General features: G+C 46.1%; 1 protein-coding gene across 1 annotated transcript in view; it reads left to right on the plus strand.

Annotated features, from left to right (window-relative positions):
• The window catches only part of ADAM19 (ADAM metallopeptidase domain 19), a 98335-nt gene that overhangs the window by 53179 nt on the left and 23759 nt on the right, over positions 1–21397 (plus strand). The window contains exons 6-12 of the mRNA XM_030825914.1: positions 2938–3130; positions 4126–4191; positions 9420–9491; positions 13474–13640; positions 15798–15882; positions 17128–17267; positions 19608–19785. Of these exons, the coding sequence (XP_030681774.1) occupies positions 2938–3130; positions 4126–4191; positions 9420–9491; positions 13474–13640; positions 15798–15882; positions 17128–17267; positions 19608–19785 (901 nt within the window). The remainder of the gene's footprint in view (positions 1–2937; positions 3131–4125; positions 4192–9419; positions 9492–13473; positions 13641–15797; positions 15883–17127; positions 17268–19607; positions 19786–21397) is intronic.

Raw genomic sequence — 21397 nt, forward strand, 5'->3', positions numbered from 1 at the left:
TCAGTGGCATCTGAAGGTGAAAAGTAGGCTGCATAGCTCCTTTGTCTTTTCTCCTAGGAAACTGAGGTGAGACCAATCACCCCTAAGAAGAGAGCTGCTGGCACTATCGCTGGAGCCATCTGTAGACTGGTGGTATCTTTCTGATTCACTCTACAGGATATTTTTTTTTTCTTTTGGAGACGGAGTCTTGCTCTGTCACCCAGGCTGGAGTGCAGTGGTGTGATCTCAGCTCACTGCAACCTCTGCCTCCCAGGTTCAAGCAATTCTCCTGCTTCAGCCTCCTGAGTAGCTGGGATTACAGGCGCCCGCCAGTATGCCTGGCTAAGTTTTGTATTTTTAGTAGAGACAGGGTTTTACCATATTGCCTAGGCTGGTCTCCAACTCCTGAGCTCAGGAAATCCACCCGCCTTGGCCTCCCAAAGTGCTGGGATTACAGGTGTGAGCCACGATGCCCAGCCTCTACAGGACTATCGTGACTGAGGCAGCAGAAGGTCAGGGTAAGGTTGTGGGACTTGGAATAATTCAAATCCAGACTCCTTTAATGCCTAGGTGATAGGCTGATCTGTGCAGCAAATCACCATGGCACATGTTTACCTGTGTAACAAACCTGCCCATCCTGCACATGTACCCTGGAACTTAAAATAAAAGTTGATGAAACAAAAACAAAAAACAAATCCCTACTCTTACTCTTACTATTTGTGTGACTTCGGGTTAATTAACCTTGCTGAGCCTTTGTTTTCCCATTTGTACACTGGGGACAATATTTGTAAGGGTCCTAGGAAGGTGGTGGGAGTAACAAAATGCTCACTTAGCACAGTGCCAAGTCCATAGCAAAGGCTCTATAATCTGCAGCCGCTATGGGGATTCTTATTTATTGTGCACCACACTTTGGCTTGGTTTCTGTCCTGTTTGGCTCACAGGCTTGTGCAAGTGATGCCAGATCAATTGCGCCTTGTGACCCTCCATTGGAACTTTCCCTGATTCCTCTATGGAACTTTCCACTCACTGGGTGTAATCTTGGCAACCACAACCTGGTGCACACAGAACCATCAGTTGGTTGGTGGTCAAGCCCTCTGTGTTCCCAAAGTGTGTAGCCATTAGGGGAAACTGAGGTGATGGAAGAGGCCTTGGTTGGCTGGGCTGAAAAGATAACTTGGGAACAGGATGCGTGTAGCAGCTCTCTCCTCTGCCCTTTCCTGGCTGGATTAGGGAGTGGATGTGACCCTTGCTCCTTGCCCCGCTCCCATCCCCAGATGTTCAGGGAGTACCTTAGATGTCCGTCAGAGGGGGTGATTGGGTACTGCTGTGTCAGACTGGGTGAGGCAGCCAGGAAGTCATTAGGCTTCCTGGATCTGGAATGAGGTCAGCCAGGGATAGGATCCGGGAAAGGCTGCTGCCCATCAGAGCCTGGCGCTGATTTTCCAGAGAGCGTCACAGGCTCTTCCCAAAGGGCAAAATCTGGGCAGGAATCCCAAGTGGCGGTTGTGGTGGAGGTGGAAGCTGAGATAAGCTAAGAGAGAGGTCCTGCCAATTTACAGTGGCAAAGACTGGGTTGGAGATGCTGTAGGTTCTGAGCTCTCTGCATGGATGAGAGCCTGCCTGAGGTTTTAGAGCATACAAAATGCTGCTAGAGTCCGTGGGGCTTACTCCTGGGCTTCCTCCTCCCCCTGAGCCTTGATGACATACTTTTACAATCATGTTTATCTCATTGTATTAAGGTTGGCAGATATCTGCTGCCCGGGCCTTCACTGATCATTAGCAACAGCAATTGATAATAAGTCGTGGTCCTCTTTCTTGCTGAGGCAAGAAAAGCCCTCAGAAGCCTTGGTGATGTAACACTTGAAGCAGCTGCCTCCAGTCCAAGGGGTGATGAAACTTTTTGCTCTCTCTGTTATACATTAGAGTGACTTATTCCAGTGTTTACACTCAACGCTTCACAAGGGTAGGCACTTGGTTTGTCTTGTTCACTATTCCATACTCAGCAACTAGCATGATACCTGGCCCATAGCAGGAGCCCAGTAAATGTTTGTGACTGTCCTCCAGAGGACTGTGAGTTTCTCAAGGACAAGGATTATATCTAGATTATGTCTAGGACACAGTAAGGACTCCGTGAGTTTATTCTGAGTTCAATGCTAGTATCTATAATCAAGGGAGGAAAAAAAGTAGTCCCTCATGCTTCGTGGTGGATGTCACTTCACCAAATAACTGCCGTGCTGACGTGGGGCAGGTGGGACAGGTAAGCATGTCATCACTGATGCATCTAGCTCTGGTTTCCAAGCACAAAGACCCTTGTCTTTCCACTTAATCATCCAGGAGTCTTGATAAGTTATCATTGTCGTTTTAGGGATAAGGAAACTGATGCTTGGAGAGATTTAAGATGCTTGTTGAAGAGCATGTGACAATTGAATGTTGGAGCTAAATCCAGAACCTGGGTCACCTCTCTTGCAGGCCACTGTTCTTTCTCTGGCCACTGTACTGCTTTTTCTGAGTCTCTAAAGTTTTGACCCATGATTTGTTATATGCCATGTTTTGGTTTGGGAGGCTTTTTGGAATCCTGGACCTACCATCCTTCATAAGTTTTAAGTGTCACAGGTACAGCCTTTTTAGAACTTTTTGAGGTTTCCCAGTCTAGAGACTCTTAACCTGGAGTCTCACAATGAGCTTGGTGGTGGTGGTTGGGTGGGGTGGGGGTCGGGGGGGGAGGTCCAAGTGCCCTGAGCTCATGCGCCACTTTTTATGTATAAGTGCATTTCTCTAGAGAGGAACTATGAGCTTGCATCAGAATCTCACAAATGGGTACATGGCCCCATAATTAGGTTAAGAACTCATGATCAAAACCCACTATGTCATTTTGCATATGGAGAAACTAAGACCTACACAAGGGACTTTTTCAGAACCATAATCTTTGACCAGAGATTCTATTCCTCCTCTCAACAGAGGACTGATTACGGTGAGCAGCAACCTCAGCTACATCATCGAGCCCCTCCCTGACAGCGAGGGCCAACACCTTATTTACAGATCTGAACATCTCAAGCCGCCCCCGGGAAACTGTGGGTTCGAGCACTCCAAGCCCACCACCAGGGACTGGGCTCTTCAGTTTACACAACAGACCAAGAAGCGACCTCGCAGGGTGAGTTTTGAGGCTCTCAGTGCAGAAATCAACCTGGGGACGGGCTTGCCCCCTCTGAGGTTGCTCACTTTGAATCCAGGAGTATTTCTAAATTGAAGGGTGATGCCTAAGAAGAAGGAAATAGTGTTTTTCTTTTATTCTAAGTGATTGTTGAGTGTGAAATATCCTCATCATAGAATAACTGCTTTTGGGGGAAAACACTACTACCTTTAAAACACTCAGATGCTGATTTCAGAAAGCTTAAAAAGTGAAAAGAAGGCTGGGCGCCATGGCTCATGCCTATAATCCCAGCACTTTGGGAGGCTAAAGCAGGCAGATTGCTTGAGGCCAAGAGTTTGAGTCCAGCCTGGGCAACATGGCGAAACCCCATCTCTACTAAAAGTACAAAAATTAGCTGGGCGTGATGGCTGGGTGCCTGTAGTCCCAACTACTTGGGAGGCTGAGGCACGGGAATCACTTGAACCCGGAAGGCAGAGATAACGGTGAGTCGAGATGGAGCCACTGTACTCCAGCCTGGGTGACAGAGCGAGACCCTGCCTCAGAAAAATAAATAAAAATTAAAAAGTGGAAAAAAAAAGTATGCCTTCCCTATTGGAGTAGACACTACACCATATGCACACAGTCCTCATATTGATTCATGCTGAAAACGACAGGGTGTTTCGAGGTTTCGAGGTTCTGTGGGAACGTGGTGGTTAGCACACTCCCTCTCATATGCTGGCCTCCGTCCTGCCTGTGCTCACCAGCTCATCTCAGTATTTTCTGAGAATAAAGGACTGAATCCAGTGTTCCAGAGCAGTCTCCAGCAATAACCAAATGGCAGTGGAAGGTGTTATGTGAGTGACGGCCACCACAGCCAAGAACATCTCTAGTGCCCAATGACGAAATCATCACGGAGGTAGCTGCTGCTTATCCAGCAGCTCTGTTTCTTAGCAGTTTTTTTAAAAATGAGGCCAAGTCCACTATTTGTACAGCGCTGATCTGTTTCTCTTTCTTAGATGAAAAGGGAAGATTTAAACTCCATGAAGTATGTGGAGCTTTACCTCGTGGCTGATTATGCAGAGGTAAGGGGGAGGCAATGGGTCTTGCAGAAAAACTGCTCTCTTGATAGGTTCCATTCCAGGCTCCAGACTGCTTTGGGGAAATGTTGCCCATTCATCTTTCTCCAGTTCATCTATGATTTTGACCTTAAATCTGACCAAAGGCCGGGTGCGGCGGCTCATGCCTGTAATCCCAGCACTTTGGGTGGCCAAGGCGGGTGGATCACCTGAGGTCAGGAGTTTGAGACCAGCCTGGCCAACATGGTGAAACCCCATCTCTACTAAAAATACAAAATTAGCTGGGCATGGTGGTGCATGCCTGTAATCCCAGCTACTTGGGAGGCTGAGGCAGGAGAATTTCCTGAACCTGGGAGGCGGATGTTGCAGTGAGCTGAGATCATGCCACTGCACTCCAGCCTGAGCAACAAGAGCGAAACTCCATCTCAAAGAAAAAAAAGAATCTGACCAAAGGCTCATTTTGCCATTTTAAACATAGTTGGGGGGAACTCCCCCAACTCCCCCGGCCCCTTCCTCCCCCGCCCCCACACACAGCTAAGCCTCTCCTGGCTCGAGACATCAATCACATAGAAAATCAAGACAGTTGTCTGATTAACATTTCTTGTACTGGGTCTGAAGACCTTTAGATTCTGGTGTTTATTCTGAGGTACCCAGGAATTGTCTATGGAAATTCTAAAACTTTTTTTTTTACAAAGATAATAAATATATTCCCAGTCATCCGACTGAAAACTGTATTCTTGCCCATGTGTGGGTCCATTTTTATAATCATGTCAATGCCAAATGATGACCTAAAGCCATGGTCCCCAAAATGTGGTCCCCACAGCACCAGCGTCAGCAGCACCCTTGTGTAAAATGCAAATTCTTGGGCCCCACCCCCGACCTCCTGAATCCCAGACTGTCAGGGTGGGGTCCAGAAATCCATGTTTTAACAAGACCTCCGGGCAATTGGGTTGCACGGTCAAGTTTAAGAACCACTGACCTAAAGGCCTAGCAGTTCAGCCTTTAACTCCATGTTCCTCAAATCAGACAGGTTCTAAGATTTGATGAACCCTCACCTGGCTCATCATATATTTCATTTATTCATCAGTGATCTCTTGATTTTCTACTATGTGCCAAGCCCCTGGACATATAGATTTCAAGAAGATAGACCCTCCCCGGGCATCGCAGAGTTTGCAGTAACAGCACACAAACCTGTAGGTCCAAAGTGTGATAAGCACTAAGATGGACCATTAGGAGGGATGAGATTGCAGATAATGGGGGATTCAACATGGTTTTGGGAATTAGGGAAAGCTTCTCTGACATTGAAGCAGACACCTAAAGAGTGAGTTTAGGCCCCAGAGCCCGTATTTGCCTAAATTAGCCAGATGTTACCTTCAATTCTCACTTTGTTTAGCGACTCCATCATGTAAGTACTAAGTGCATCTTCTGTGCATTGGATGTCATTATGAGCTGAGCGCTCGCTGTGTTCGAGCAGGGCAGGCACTGGCCTTGGTCTCTCCTGAGGACAGAGCCCATCACAACTCCAGTCTGTCTGTATCCCATCCACATGGTTTAGCTACCATCTCCCTAAAGAGCTCATTCTAAGGCAGCTGTACCTAGTCACATTTCCAAAGCATGTGTCCTGGCGGCAGGGCCTGGTAGTGGGGAGAGCACTAGGCTGCAGGCCAGAAGGTCTTTGAGTGTTAGTCACTGGATGTTAGTTAGCTTCAGAAGGAGGTGGCCCTTGAAGCTGTCTTAAAAGACAAGGAGGAGTTAACTGGGCAGAGGAGTGGAGGTGAAGGGCATTCCAGGCCGAGGGAACATTGTGCTCTGCTTTGAAAAGCATTTAGCTTTTTAATTGACGTTGATATTGGTTTTTCCAACAGCTATTTGTGTGTGTGTGCGCTTGTGTGTGTGTGTGTGTGTGTTCTATGTTTTCTGTTTCCTCTCCAAAGACTAGTGTGTGTATAAGATGGGGGAATAGTGTGGGGAGCAAAATCCAAAGCTGGTTTAAAAGCCAGCTGAGGCTCCATAGTTGTGGGAGGAGATAACTGACTCTGGCCTGCCCTGCCCGACTGCCTGTAGTGGGAGGACTGGTGGAAGAAAACTGAGCTCCTCTGACTCTGGGACATTTTTACATTTAAGTTCTGCATCTGTGATCATCTAATACAATGGTCTTGAGTCATTTTTTTCTGCTACAGAATCCTTTGGTTACATGGAAGTTCCTGGGAACCCCAGTAGTTAAGCATATAGAGCCCAGCTGCTGTGTTTAAAGGTGGAGTGTTTCTCCCCTTTGGCCTTGCACTGTTCTCAGAGGAATCTCTGTGCAGGGTTTAAAACCCACTGGGTGTGTATCTCCAGCAGCTGGAGAAGTGGGCAGCATGGTGGGAGGCAGGGATTAGGCATCTTCTGTCTCCTGACCTCCAGAGTCACAGCACACCCCCAGAGAAAAAGTGTCCGCTCAAGGCGCCTCCAGGACTCTGGTGTCAGCTAGAGCCATCTTTCTCTTACAAAGGAGAGCATCTCAGCAACAGCCCTGGGTTCCCAACAGGGCTGTGATTCATGCAGCCGTGGCGGATAAGGGAATGTACTCATTTCTCAGAGTCCTGGACACCTCTCCGCTGAAGGCTTTGACTGATTCATTTGAGGGACTGGGGTGGGGGTGTAACAGGCTAGGCTGAGTTCACAGCCTCACAAATCATCCCCTCTCCACCCTGTCTCCATCCTCTGCAGACAGAAATATATTCTTGATAATTAATTAATCTGAGAGGATGGGAAGGCAGGAAAGGGGAGGGCTGCTTTACCATGATTTATAACCTGCTGCAGAGACAGGACACCCTTCACCTTGGGGTGAATGCAGAGCAGGAAGTGGAGACACAGGTAGGGAGAGCAAGACCCTGCTGCTGCCGAGAGAGAGAGAGTTGTCAGCAGTAAAAATGAGCAGGCAGCTCCTCGCTGCCTGGGCCTAGGTGGGAGCTTCTAGGGTGGTTCTCAGTTTATTCATTCCCCAGGTGGAACGGAATCCAGTGGGGGATAAAGAGTAAGGTGGGCTGTTGTAGGGGTAGACAGGATAGCTGTAAACATAGGCCTGTAAAGGATTTCCATGATGCTGGCACAGTGCAAAGTGGCAGGGAAAGGATGGTGCTGCATGTGGTACTTGCTGTGTCACCCTAGAAAATGTAAGCTTGAGAGAGTCCTTTCTTTAGATCAGGGGTCTGCAAACTATACCCCATGGTCACATCCAGCCTATCCTGTGTTTTTGCAAACAAAGTTTTACTGGAACACAGCCAGGCCCATTGGTTTCTGTATTATCCAGGCCTGCTTCTGAGCCACCATTGCACAGTTGAAGAGTTGTAGCGTGACTATGTGGCCACAAAGCCTAATCTGGCCTTTGCAGAAAAGGTTTGCTGACTCCTGCTTCAGACTACTCTGGACAACAGAATTCACTTCTTAAATTATGGTGGTCTCATTGGGCAGTTCTTTGAAGAGAAGATTAATATTTTTTTGAAAGACAATGAAATCTGACCCTGATGTTCTAATAAATATTACGAAATGAACGGAAATGCTGCAACGCAGTCTGTGCCGAGAGACCAATTTAGAAACAGGAGGCCTCTATAATGAGAAACTCCTGGATTAACGCCTTGGAAAGGTCTAAGTTACAGTGTCACACTGAATCTAACTCTAGAAAGCAGCGGTGACAGATTCTCTTCTGGTGAGTGGCAGTTTTAAGGAAGCCTAAGAATGTCCACAAGCTGTGGTAAAAGGCAAATGGTGGATTTCTTCCCTGTATCAGGGCTGGTACACACCGCTGGCCAAACAAATATCCCTGGGTGTTTTACTTGGCTGTTCTTGTTGTTTCTTGCTTAGATATTCTCGTGGGATGGGGTGGAGGAAGGATGTGAAGGTTTTGAATTGAAATAACATGTTTAGTGGGTACCCAAGATAAATTAGAGAGGACCCAGACTCTGTGTAACAATGGCAGTGTACGGGACATGCCCATCATTTTCAAATTTGGTTTGCAGTTGTAGCAGGTTTTCTCTTTACACTGTGAAGCTTTCCTTCATCATTGCAGCTCAGAGAGATCTATCTTTTTGAGGCAGGAATGGTAAATAGGAGGTATTCATACTGAAATGTCCTCTTTCTGGTACCCATGGCAGATATTTCTAATGGAACACAGCTTTCTTTCCTGTGCTTGGTTAGAAATGTCTGATTGCGGCTGGGCGCAGTGGCTCATGCCTGTAATCCCAGCACTTTGGGAGGCCAAGGCAGACAGATCACTTGAGGTCAGGAGTTTGAGACCAGCCTGACCAACATGGTGAAACCCCATCACTACTAAAAATACAAAAATTGGCTGGCCATGGTGGCGAGCACCTGTAGTCCCAGCTACTCAGGAGGCTGAGGCAGGAGAATCGCTTGAAGCCTGGAGGCGGAGGTTGTGAGCCGAGATTGTGTCACTGCACTCCAGCCTGGGCAACAAGAGTGAGACTCTGTCTTAAAAAAAAAAAAAAAAGAAATGTTTGATTGAATCGATGCAGTCACAGAATTCTCATTCTTCTCACTGTAGAAGGCACTGCCAGTGGATCTGAGTGGTGTGCAAGATGAAGCCTCTTTGCCAGTGTCTTATGGTCCTCCTCGTTAGCACTCATGTCATTCACATGGCCTCCCACTGTGGTTATTTCTGTGCACGTTTTCCTGGCAGGTTTTCTCAGATCATTTCAGTTGTATACTCCTTAAGTACAGGATCTGTCACTCAGGATCTGCCACAGTTATTTCTGGCCCTCTCTGTTTTAATTGAAGCTCCTCTAGGCTAGAACCAAGATCTCACACTTCTTTGTGTCCTACGTAGTGCAAAGCACAATGCCTTGCCCATAGCAGGCATTCAGCAACAATTCGATCATTGTTGATTGACCACATGTAGGGAAGCCTCGTGAGATCTGTGTGATGGTGGCTTCATGTTGGGGTGATGACCAAGGTGAGGATTGAATCAGTCCTCCTAAGCCCCAGTGGGAGTTTGCCAGAGGCCTTGTAGTTCGAAGGACAGGAGAATAGCAGTGCTGCACTGAGCTAGTAGCTGTGGACATTGACAGGTCCTACCCTCCAAAGCTCTTACTGTGGTGGGGAAGACAATTGCATAAAAATGACGGCTCATAGAAGACAGAAGAAAATAAGAGCAAATTCAAAGACAAGTAATGGGGCGCAGGAAGCATCCTGCGAGAGGTTCTGTGATCTCACGTGGTTCTGCTTGTCCCATTTAGTTTCAGAAGAATCGACGAGACCAGGACGCCACCAAACACAAGCTCATAGAGATCGCCAACTATGTTGATAAGGTGAGACCAGGTGTGTACTTTGTGGGAAAGGTGCCAGGTGCCAGCACTTCCAAGGGCACTGGAGCTGCCTTCTGCTGGATTGGCTGCCCCAGCCATCTTCTGAAAGGGAATGAGCAGTGCCATAGAGGCCCAGGGTGGTCCTGACAGAGCCCTGAACTACATACCCTTAGGCAAGTAACTCATTTTCTTTATGTTGCATTTGTTTTCTTTTGTTTTGTTTTCAACTTATAAATAGAAGGGCTGTCGTAAATCAATGTGTGGTTTTTTTTTTGTTATTTTTATTTTCCTGGTGGAATTTTAAAAAATGAAATCTTATGCCAATGTCTAGTATGAAAGTTAGATGAAAACAGACTGCTCTAAGCGGGAGCAGGGGTGAGGACCCAGAACACTGTCCTTCTGACCCCTTCCTCTTACCCCTGCAGTGGCTCCCGAGCAGCTTGGGGCATGGAAGAGCCCAGTTTAAGAATCCTTTAAGGTTCTTTAAGGTTCCTTCCAGATACAAAGCCCAGGGATTCTCTGACTTAGGAGGGAATTGAGGTAGGTCAGGGTGGGAAAGACACACAGCCTTAAAAGTTGAGAAGTGGGCTGTTTGAGAAGCGAGCTGTTTGAGAAGTGGATTCCTTGAGAAGTGGATTGTCTGAGAAGTGGGTTGCTTGGGGCTAATCTATAAAGTCTCCATCTGTAAAATTATCCTAAAATTATGTCTTGTCTCTTAGGAAGGATGTGCAATGGTTAACTTTCCTAGATCAGGACCTTTTACAAGATGCTCTTGGGAAATACCTACATTTTTGAATTTTACTAGAACAGGCTGGTCTGGGACTTGGAAATACGTTGTGTATATGAAAGAGGATATTTGTTATAGTACAAAATGCAGAATAGGTAACCTAGAGTGACAGTAGCCTCTTGGTAGGCTAGTAGTATATAGTTTTTAAAAGTAGGTTTTAATGTGTTTGGGATCACAGGTCTCTTTGAGAATCTGGTAACGTTTATTGCACAATTTTAGAATACTCATAACATTGATGAAGCTTAACTTTGGGCCTGCTAGGGATTCACGAATTCCAGGTCTAAAGGGAAAATCATTTTTTCCTAAACACTAGAGAATGTAGGAGATCACTTAAAATATTTTTTAGGGATTAATAGGCAAATGTATTAGTGTTCTGAAGTCATCAGATGGCAGTTTCCATGCCCATAGTTTTTTTCTGCCCTAGATGGCTCTGGAAACAAAGGTCAGTGGTCAGTGACAGGTGAAAGTCAAACACTGGCATTTCCTGGAAGGACAGACTCTAGGGACACAGTCCAGTCCTCTCTCTAGCTCCTGACTCACTCAAGAATAACATTTAAAGAATCCTACAACCCAAACACTCGACATCTGGGAAAACAAGGGAAGCTTGTTTCCCTGGGGAGAATATGGGAGGCTGACTCTGCCTTCACCCATGTGACATCTATTGTTTGGAGACCTGGCGGGTGCGGACTTGGCTGGGTATCCCCTCTGTGGGGTATGTGATGGAACGAAGGGCGCTGGTGACAAGCGAAGGGAGAAGAGAGGCACCAGCAAGCCCCAGTCCTTACTGAAAGCCCTAAGCCTGGGTGGCCCATGCATCCCGTTCAGCCGTCTTGGCTCTCTCCTCATGGCTGGTGTTAGTCACTCCTGGCGGGTAAGGGAAACCACGCCCACTTCTCTGGAGCTTGCTGACCCAGCTACTTGAACTGAACTATTGTTGAACTAAAACTGGAATGAATTGGACTCATGTGCTGAATCATGAACCCAATCCAAAATGTTTTTCTGTAACTGTGAAAAAAAGCCAAGTTTACTTCCTTCAAAAGCTCCCTAGTAAAGCAAATTCAAATTGGAATCTGAACCTTTTATTTTCTGTAACGATTGAACTGGCACAAAACAGAAAAATCAAAATTTCCATTGAAATAAACTGATATTTCAATGAATCTGGAGCCCATCTTGACCAGCGTTTCTTGGAGCGAGTGGATTATCTGGATGTGTAGATACTGCAGCACTGAAGTAGTAAAAGGTCACAAATAGGCTCTGAGGTTGTAATTTGGGCCTTCATCCCGGCTCCACCATCTTCTTGCTGAGACTTTGGGCAAGTTCCTTAACTTCTCTAAGCCTCAGTGCCTGGTACATAAAAAGTGGTGGAAAAATGTTGGTGCTATGATTATTCTTTTTAGCTGGGGCAGTACCTACCAATTTTGGACAAAGATGGTATCTCCTGCTCATATGACCTCTCCATACATGGGGCTTTTTATTAAGTCACTGGCTCAGTATTTGTAGGGTGGACCCAACAAAGAACCCATTGTACCCACACCTTCCAGTGGTTTTACTTTAAAGAAAACCTTCCTCTTGCTTATATTTGTATGAGATGAAAAATGCCAGATCATAAAGATTAGATGTAGCTCTAGCCTCGAGGAGGTCGAGTCAGATCTTGCGTATAGAATTTCAGGATCTCTGGTTTGGACAAAACCCTGAAGATTACCAAGGACCTCTGTAGTCTATTGCCTGCAACCTGCTTATTCCATCCTTGACAAAACCTGAGACTATCCAGGGATGGGGAAGAAAATTTGAAGAGTAAGCATATCTATGCACTTTTATGTCATTGATACTCATTTACTTCCCAAATGAGTGGGAGACATTTTATAATAAAATATCCATGTATTAATATAATTTGGTATATCCATACAAAAGAATATTATTCAGTAATAAAGAGAAATCATAAATGGATACGCTCTAACACATGGATACATCGCAAAACATTATGGTGACTGTGAGAGAAGCCAGACACACAAAACCACATACTGTAAAACAAATGTCCAGAAAAGGCAGAATAAAAACAAAGTAGATGCATGGTTGCCTGGGCTGAGGGTGAGAATGGGAAATGACTATCAACAGACATGAGGGACCTCACCGATGTGATGAAAATATTCTAACACTGGATGATGGCGATGGCTTTATTTTATTTTTATTTTTCTGAGATGGAGTTTCGCCCGTTGCCTAGGCTGGAGTGCAATAGCGCAATCTTGGCTCACCGCAACCCCTGCCTCCTGGGTTCAAGTGATTCTCTTGCCTCAACCTCCTGAATGGGATTACAGGCATGCGCCATCACGCCCAGCTAATTTTGTATTTTTAGTGGAGACGGGGTTTCTCCATGTTGGTCAGGCTGGTCTCGAACTCCCGACCTCATGTGATCCGTCCACCTCAGCCTCCCAGAGTGCTGGGATTACAGGTGTGAGCCACCACGCTTGGCTGGTGATGGCTTTAAAACTTAGTAAATTTACCAAAAAGTATTGAGCTATACACTTAAAATAGGTGGGTATTATGGTATGCAAATTATACCTCAATGAAGTGGTTTTAAAAAATCTATATACAAGAGAACTTTTTAGATACCCATAAGAAAGATAAGGCCCACGTAAGGAATTGGGAGAGAAAAATTGTACCAGACAGCCTGGCCAAGGGCACTGATTACAGAAGACAGCAAAGCTCAGCTCTGAGCTATCTCATGACCAGCTTTGTTTGAAAGCCTTCTTCCTATTTTAAAATGAAATTTATGTTCCTGTCTGTTTTACCTATTGACCTAAGCCCTACTTGAACATCATGCAGAACAACTTTTTCCACATGATAGACCTATTCATATCTGAAAGCAGTTTTATCTCCTATCTCAGTCATCTCTAAACAAAGTCACTGCAATTCTGCCACCAGAATGTCCTGCTCTCTCTCAGGATCTCATTTTCCCTTTCTAAAAAAATGTCAGTAACACCAGTTGCCTCCTTCCCTTGGAGCCATGGGCAGAAGAGAAATCTGGTATCTGTGCTCTGAGTTCTTAGGCTAGGAAGGAGCTTTTTTTTTTAAATTTATTTTTATTTTTTAGTTTTAGTTTTTTTCCTTTTAATCTCAAGCTCCAACAGAATGAAAGGAAGGGGCTTTTAAATCCCAGGTGGTATTGACAGATACTGTGGTTTTTCTGTGTTCTTTCAGTTTTACCGATCCTTGAACATCCGGATTGCTCTCGTGGGCTTGGAAGTGTGGACTCACGGGGACATGTGTGAAGTTTCAGAGAATCCATACTCTACCCTCTGGTCCTTTCTCAGTTGGAGGCGCAAGCTGCTTGCCCAGAAGTACCATGACAATGCCCAATTAATCACGTAAATAGCCTTTTTCCATACGTTGTGTTGTCCTTGGCTGCAAAGCCTCTGCCCACTGAGCGCTTGCTCAGAGTTTGCCCCATGGCGAGTGTTGTTTGTACAAAGCCATTCTGACTCAGAATCAGGCATCTCCTAAATATGTGCTCTGTACCCAGCATACACCAGAAAATGTTTAAAAGCCTGAGTCACATTAGTGCTAAGAAGCGTTTACGGTCTAATGGGAAAATTAGACTTACCCATATTCCACTGAGCATCTGAAATAATTGTGTATGTATTTGGGAAGGGACTGACTGTTGGTCAGGTCTTGACTTTCTAAGAGGCTCATCTCAATCTTCCTGGCACTTTGTTTTCATACATGAGCTGATCTCCCAACACAGGCACAGGAGAGCGGGCTCTTGTGTTGTCCTTCACTTGGTTCCCAAGGGGCACAGGCTGAGTGCCTGAGAGAGTCCCAGTGTTAGACAGTGCAGGGACTGAGAGTTTGGTTGGAGGGAGACATTGAGAGGGATTGTGCTAGATTTTCATCAGCCCCAGAGAGACAGTGATGGGGGGTCACATGTGACAGTGCCCCAGGGTGATCATTTGGTACTTATTAGTGTTGACTTCTGAAGGTATTTTGAGGCAGTTACAACAAACGGCATATAGATAATAAAACCATTTGTCTTCTTCTTCTTTTTTTTTTTTTGAGACAGAGTTTCCCTCTGTCACCCAGGCTGGAGTGCAGTGATCTCGGCTCACTGCAACCTCAGCCTCCTGGGCTCAAGCAATTCTAGTGCCTCAGCCTCCCAAGTAGCTGGGATTGCAGGCATGCACCACCATGCCCGGCCAATGTTTGTATTTTTGATAGAGACAGGATTTCACCATGTTGGCCAAGCTGGTCTTGAACTCCTGGCCTCAAGTGATCCGCCCGCCTCAGCCTCCCAAAGTGCTGGGATTATAGGTGTGAACCACACATGCCTGGCCTTAAAACCATTTTTCTTCTGTTCCCCAAATATAGCTGAGTTAATAATCATTTAAACCTTGGCTTATCCTTTTAAAGAAACTGGGAAAAATAACTGTCCCCAAAACCTGGGCTGTGAATAGTTACTTCATGACAGTACATTTGCCTAGGAAGAGTCTTTGGCTATTAGAATTTTGGCCTGAACTTTGGAACAGTTAGAAAATAACTGGTAGGACTTCATATCAATTTGCATAGATTTTGCATATTTCTTTGCAGATTGTTTCCCTGAAGATAAGTCTGCCTGTAATTCAGCAAACATTTATTATATACCCACTATGTGTGAGATTCTGTGCTAGGTTCTACTGATCCCAAAATAGTTAAGATAGTCTTGCTGTCAAAGATATCATGGTCTAGATGAGAAGACAAACGTGGAGATAAGTACCGCATAATCAATTTCCGTATAGATTCTTTAAATACATTACATGTTTGTGGCATGCACAGAAACACTGGTAGTTTTTTTTTCTTCTCCCCTACCCTGGATGTATATAACTGAAAGAGGGATGTATTCATCTGGGGAAAATGCAGCTTGCTGCTGGCAGATTAGGATCCCATTGCAAAACAAAGGCAGAAACAGCTCATTCTTGCATCCAGCTGCACGTTGTGAGGCTCCTGATGGGACACAGCTGTTTCCTTGGCCCCTGAGTATGTGGGAATGAAGCATCATCAGCCCCACAGCTGCTGCCCCGATGCCCCCACCCCTACCCTGCGGGACTCACACCACAGAGCCAGGGATAAGGTATTGGATCCCGGCAGCTGGTGGAAGTGGGCATGATTCACTTCAGCATCAGAATCTGTGCCACCCTTCCATCAACCTCTCCCTCTGACCTTTTCCTGTGCAGCAGGAATGCAATGCAGCTTTGCAAACCCTGCCCATTTCCTTCCAAGGAATCAGCTATGGGTATATTGTGGGAGATAAACGACCTTTCTCTCTCTCTTTATGTTCCTCTGGAGTCATGAGGGAGTAGGTGAGAGGAAGCGAGAGGTGTGGTGAGCTGGAAGTTGTCCAGTTGGCCTGGTTACAAGGGCCTCTCCCCTTGGGAATGACCTGGGAAAGTCAGCGGGGCCAAGGAACCCCGTGATGGCCACCTACTCCCGGGCACATTGGAACAGCCCTCTCAGTCCCCTCCCCTGTCACCGTCTCTCCTTGCCTCCTGCAGGGGCATGTCCTTCCACGGCACCACCATCGGCCTGGCCCCCCTCATGGCCATGTGCTCTGTGTACCAGTCTGGAGGAGTCAACATGGTGAGTCTCAGCCCGTGTGTGTGTGCTGCAGAAGGCGCTGAGCTGCCTTTCAAGACCAGTGGTCATCTTTTGAATAATAAGTTGATATTTATTATTGTGGTGGAAAAAGCTTTGACATCAGGAAGGGCAATTGTTTAAAATGAAGTCATTAAGTTCTAAGAGATGGAGGTACCGAAGGGTGAATTTTCATTTATTATAGTTCATTCCGTATCTTCAAGTTCAGGAACCCTGAAGAGATTACATGCATACATCACTAGATCTCATATGTTCCAAACCAGGGGCTGGAAAATAGTAAGAGAGTAGAGGTTAAAAGTGTTTTTATTTCAGGTCGTGTGCTGTTATATGTCATTAAGAAACAAGAACCTGTCTCAAAGTCATGGTTAGGAAATTACTGCCTTCTTTTGAAATTCACTCTGACTTCGTGAGACTATTTGTTTTGACTCTTCATTTCTAACCTGTGAAGTGCATATCAAGGAAGACTTGTCTTCATCTATTTGTCTGTCCCTCTATCCATTCTGTATTTATCGACAAAATAGCATAATGGCCAAAACCACAGGCTCTAGGGTCTGAGGCTGTTGGGTTGAAAGAACAGCTGTGTGATTTTGGGTAAGTTAATGAGTGTTCTCAGCTGTAAAAAAACAGATAGTTTTACAGTTGATAATCATAGGATAGGAATGGGAATTAAATGAAATAATGCAGGAAACACACTTCCATGTTTAGTAAATCTCTTTCTGCTGCTTCTTTCCTGCTGGGTTTTTTTCCTCTTGATTTCTTTTGCTTTTGCGTCATCAGACGATACACCAAGTGCTGTGCCTGGAGTGTGTCTGTCTTGTGTGGCTCTCTCAGGAAACACTAAGCCAAGTACACCCTATGTTTGAATCAAGGTGGTGTTTTCTATGTTGATTTCCTTATGTCTGGAGAGATATATATGTTCAGAAGAAGAATGGGGAAAAATCTTCCTCTTTTATTTATTCAGAAAGCATTTATTGGTCTGGAAGTTCATCAATAGGTCAGTTGTGGTCTGCAACCTTTGAGAACTCAGGAAACATGGACTTTTAAACATTTGATTTCCTCCTAGTGACAGCAGATTCAGTCTTGCTGTCAGAGGCACATATGGAGAATCTGTATGCTTAGTGACAGTGGAATTGGTGGAGATCTGAAAGACTTGGCTAAGGATAAGGCAGGGATGGGGTCAGAGGCGGATCTGTCCCCTTGACCTTGACCTCAACTCTGTCTTCTGAGCAGGACCACTCTGAGAATGCCATTGGCGTGGCTGCCACCATGGCCCACGAGATGGGCCACAACTTTGGCATGACCCATGATTCTGCAGATTGCTGCTCGGCCAGTGCGGCTGATGGTGGGTGCATCATGGCAGCTGCCACTGGGTGAGTCAAACAGGAAGAGGGAGGATGGGGAGGAGGGCGGGCACACCTGGACAGTGTGACCCAGGGGTTCCTCCCAGCTGGCCCCACTGAGACTGCCTTAAACTTCTGATGGGGCCAAAAAATGTGGTTTTTACAACAAAGAAATTGAGAGAAGACCAAGGCAAATGTGTGGCAAGAACTTAACTTTCCAGCAGGAGGTTTGGTGCTGGTGTAACCCTAGATTTATTTAATTTCTGTTTTAAGGTGTTGAGTTATAAAATTGGCTTGGCCATGTGTGTCTTTTTTATTTCATGAATTTTTGGTGAGGACACATTTTGATCATAGCCACAACCCTTAATTCTTCTATCCCAAGAGAGTTGGATCAGTGCTGTTTCAATTCCAGGCTTCGTTGAAAGCTCAGATGTAACAGAACAAGTTGAAGAAGAGGGCCATCCACACACCCCACAGTGACTTCTCAGGGAATTTGCTGGCCACATTACCCATGAGGAACAGGGCGAGGCAGCTGCATCTCCCTGTGGTCATGAGGGTTTTTTTTTTTTTTTTTTTTTTGAGACGGAGTCTTGCTGTGTCGTCCAGGCTGGAGTGCAGTGGCGTGATCTGGGCTCACTGCAAGCTCCGTCTCCCGGGTTCATGCCATTCTCCTGCCTCAGCCTCCCAAGTAGCTGGGACTACAGGCACCCACCAGCAGGCTGGCTAATTTTTTGTATTTTTAGTAGAGGCAGGGTTTCATCGTGTTAGCCAGGATGGTCTTGATCTCCTGACCTCGTGATCCACCCGCCTCGGCCTCCCAAAGTGCTGGGATTACAGGCGTGAGCCACCGCGCCTGGCCGGTCATGAGGGATTTTTAAAACCAGAGCCCTTGAAGAGAATTAGGGAGTTTCTTCAAAGGACTTGTCTTCTAGCATCTGGACTCAGGCAGCACAAAACATTGGGTTCTTCCAGGTTCTTTGGAAGGCATCACGACGGGACCTTGTGTTTCTTCACCCCAAACCATTAGGGTCTGCTTATGATTCTTAGAGCATGGTGTTTCAATGTCTCCAAGAAACAGTGCAGCTTTCTTAGAGCTCTGGTGTCAATTTTAAAAAATTACTTCTCAGCTGTGACACGGAAAGGATGATGTTGGCTGGGTGCGGTGGCTCACGACTGTAATTCCAGCACTTTGTGAGGCTGAGGTGGGCGGTTCATCTGAGGTCAGGAGTTCGAGACCAGCCTGGTCAACATGGTGAAACCCCATCTCTACTAAAAATACAAAAGTTAGCTGGGCATGGTGGTGCATGCCTGTGGCCCCAGCTACTAGGGAGGCTGAGGCGGAAGAATCACTTGAACTCGGGAGACGAAGGTTGCGGTGAGCCAAGATTGTGCCACTGCACTCCAGCCTTCAGCCTGGGCAACAGAGCAAGACTCCGTCTCAAAACCACAACAACAAAAAAAGAATGAGGCAGGATCCAAGTTCACAGTCATGCCTGGATCCCTATAAGCCCATGGTTAAGCTCACCCCTTTCTCTCTCAATCTGAAAAGCATATCTGAAGACAAATGATTGAGAGTTATATTGATTACTACTCCCTTTCATTTTTAAATTATTCACAAATTTGGATAGTTTAACAATTATTAGTAACAAATTCCTTGTAGCATACCTTCCCACTGAAGGAAAACCTCCAGTTTCTTGGAGGGTTTAACCTTTAATTGGTTTAGAGAATTGGGAGCAGGATAACTCTCCTTTTGTAGACCCAGATGGTTGTACTTTTTGTCCTTTTCACCAATAGTGGGACCCAGGACCTTCCATACTCCTGTGATAAAGAGCATGCGTTTATGAGTTGGCTGGTTGAGTTTGGAGTGCCCTCTGCATCCTTAGAACAGCGATGAGATCACTGGCCCAGAAAGAAATACAACTTATGATCTTGGCCTTTTTTTGGCCTGGTCCTCTGTTGCAAGAGAATATTCACCTGATACCAGCTTCAGGAAAAGTTTAGGTTGGCTGGTGTTTTCTTCAGCGCTAAGGCTCGGGAGACCTATTGTAACACACAACCCTTTACTTATTGCAGCCCCCTCATGCAATGGGCAGAAATTGCTACTCCTGATCCTCAAATGCTTCCTCCATGCAGAGTGAGAAAAATAAAATGCTATGGGATGGTTAATATCTCATCACTAAGGATGAAAGAATTCTAAATTAATATATTGGTAAATGTTCTAAGGGGCCAGAATGTACGTGTGTGAGACAATGGGGGTCTGAGCCCAGGTGGAGTCGGCCCCACGGGTAGCAGGAGTGACAGCAGGAGTGACACCTGCCTGACTGCTAGATGCTCAGACTTCCCACTAATTCCAGCCTTGTTCTCTGCCAGGCACCCCTTTCCCAAAGTGTTCAATGGATGCAACAGGAGGGAGCTGGACAGGTATCTGCAGTCAGGCGGTGGAATGTGTCTCTCCAACATGCCAGATACCAGGATGCTGTATGGAGGACGGAGGTGTGGGAACGGGTACCTGGAAGATGGGGAAGAGTGTGACTGTGGAGAAGAAGAGGTGAGGGGTCACAATGGTGCTAGCAGGAGGGGAAGAATTTGCATTGGTTTCAAAGCTCAAGGTCAAAAGAGAACACAATTGAAAATTTCTTAGTCACAGGCGTTTCCTACATATAACTGTCCAATACCCCATGAAAAATCAGATACGAAGAAGCCTTCTAGATGGAGTGTTTGTGCCGCCTGTCCCAGTTTGTGGCCAGCATCACTAGTGTCCAAGATCACTTCTTCTTGTGAGTGTCTGGTCTAACCAGAAACCACGATCATGTGGCATGTTGACTCTCTCTTCCTCAGTGGAGCTGCACATGCCTGCTTGGCCCTCCAGCTGCACGGAATTTATTCTGGAGGCCACACAGCCAGATATATGGGCTTGAACGGGAGCCTTATGAGGATGCTTAAAATAACAAGCTCATGCTGTTTAGGCTGGAGGAGAGATGATGGAAAAGGAATGTAAGAAGTGCTGTCAAGTCTCAAAAGGGCTGCTAGGAGGAACTGTTTATGTGTAAACTTTCTCCTTCCTTCTGATCTTCACAGTGAGTGTGGAGGGCACACGGCAGAGCCCGGTCATTTTTAACAAATGCTTGTGGTTTCTGCAGAAAGCAGAACTGGATTGTTTCGTCTCTATTTTTTGAAGGCTGAAAATATGTATGTTTATACATGCATAACAATTTGGGATAGATAACAAGTAATAGTAAATTATGGGGGTGAGACTGAGGTTCTGTATAAATGGAAAAAAATCTGATTTTATGGCCTTCTCTCTCTCACTCTGTTGCCCAGGCTGGAGTGCAGTGACGTGATCTCCACTCACTGCAACCTCCACCTCCAGGGTTCAAGTGATTCTCCTCCCTCAGCGTCCTGAGTAGCTGGGAATACAGGTGTGTGTCACCACACCTGGTTAATTTTTTTTTTGTACTTTTAGTAGAGACAGGGTTTCGCTACATTGGCCAAGCTGGTCTCAAACTCCTGACCTCAGATGATCCACCTGCCTTGGCCTCCCAAAGCGCTGGGATTGCAGGTGTGAGCCACCGCACCCTGCCTGTGACCGCTATGATGTGATTTTCTTTTTTTAATGCCAGTATGTCACTTTCAGAATAAAACAAGAACTAGTCGAGGATGCCACCCCCCCACCACCATGAGCCCAGAGAGATCAATATAGACCCATCAGAAAGGAGGGAGTGGTATGAACATGGAGGGCCACTGGGGTTGAGGAATGGCCTGAGAGTGGGCGTGGCCAGTTGGCTTAGGTTCTGAGCAGTTGCTCATTCAACAGGCATACTGAGTGTGGGCTATTGTGTCTGGTCCTAGGGTTAGGATGAATGGCAAAAATGGCATAGTTCCTGTCCTTGGGGAGCTGATAGTCTAGTGGGAGAAACACATATTGAAATAATTGCAAAAGAATATATGTACAGTCCATGGCAAGTGCTAGGAAGACAAATGGCACAGTGCTCTGAACATATATAATGTGAGGGGGAACCTCCTTGCTTGTGTGGGAGGTGACCTGGAGCCCGTATCTGAAGGCTGCATTAGGAGTTGGTGAGACACGCAGGAGGGAAGGCACATTTCAGGTGGAAGGGGAGCCTGTGCCTTCGTGGGAAGAAATATGGTACATTAGGAAG

This window comes from Nomascus leucogenys, chromosome 2, assembly GCF_006542625.1.
Source record: "Nomascus leucogenys isolate Asia chromosome 2, Asia_NLE_v1, whole genome shotgun sequence".
NCBI classification, from domain to species: Eukaryota; Metazoa; Chordata; class Mammalia; order Primates; family Hylobatidae; genus Nomascus; species Nomascus leucogenys.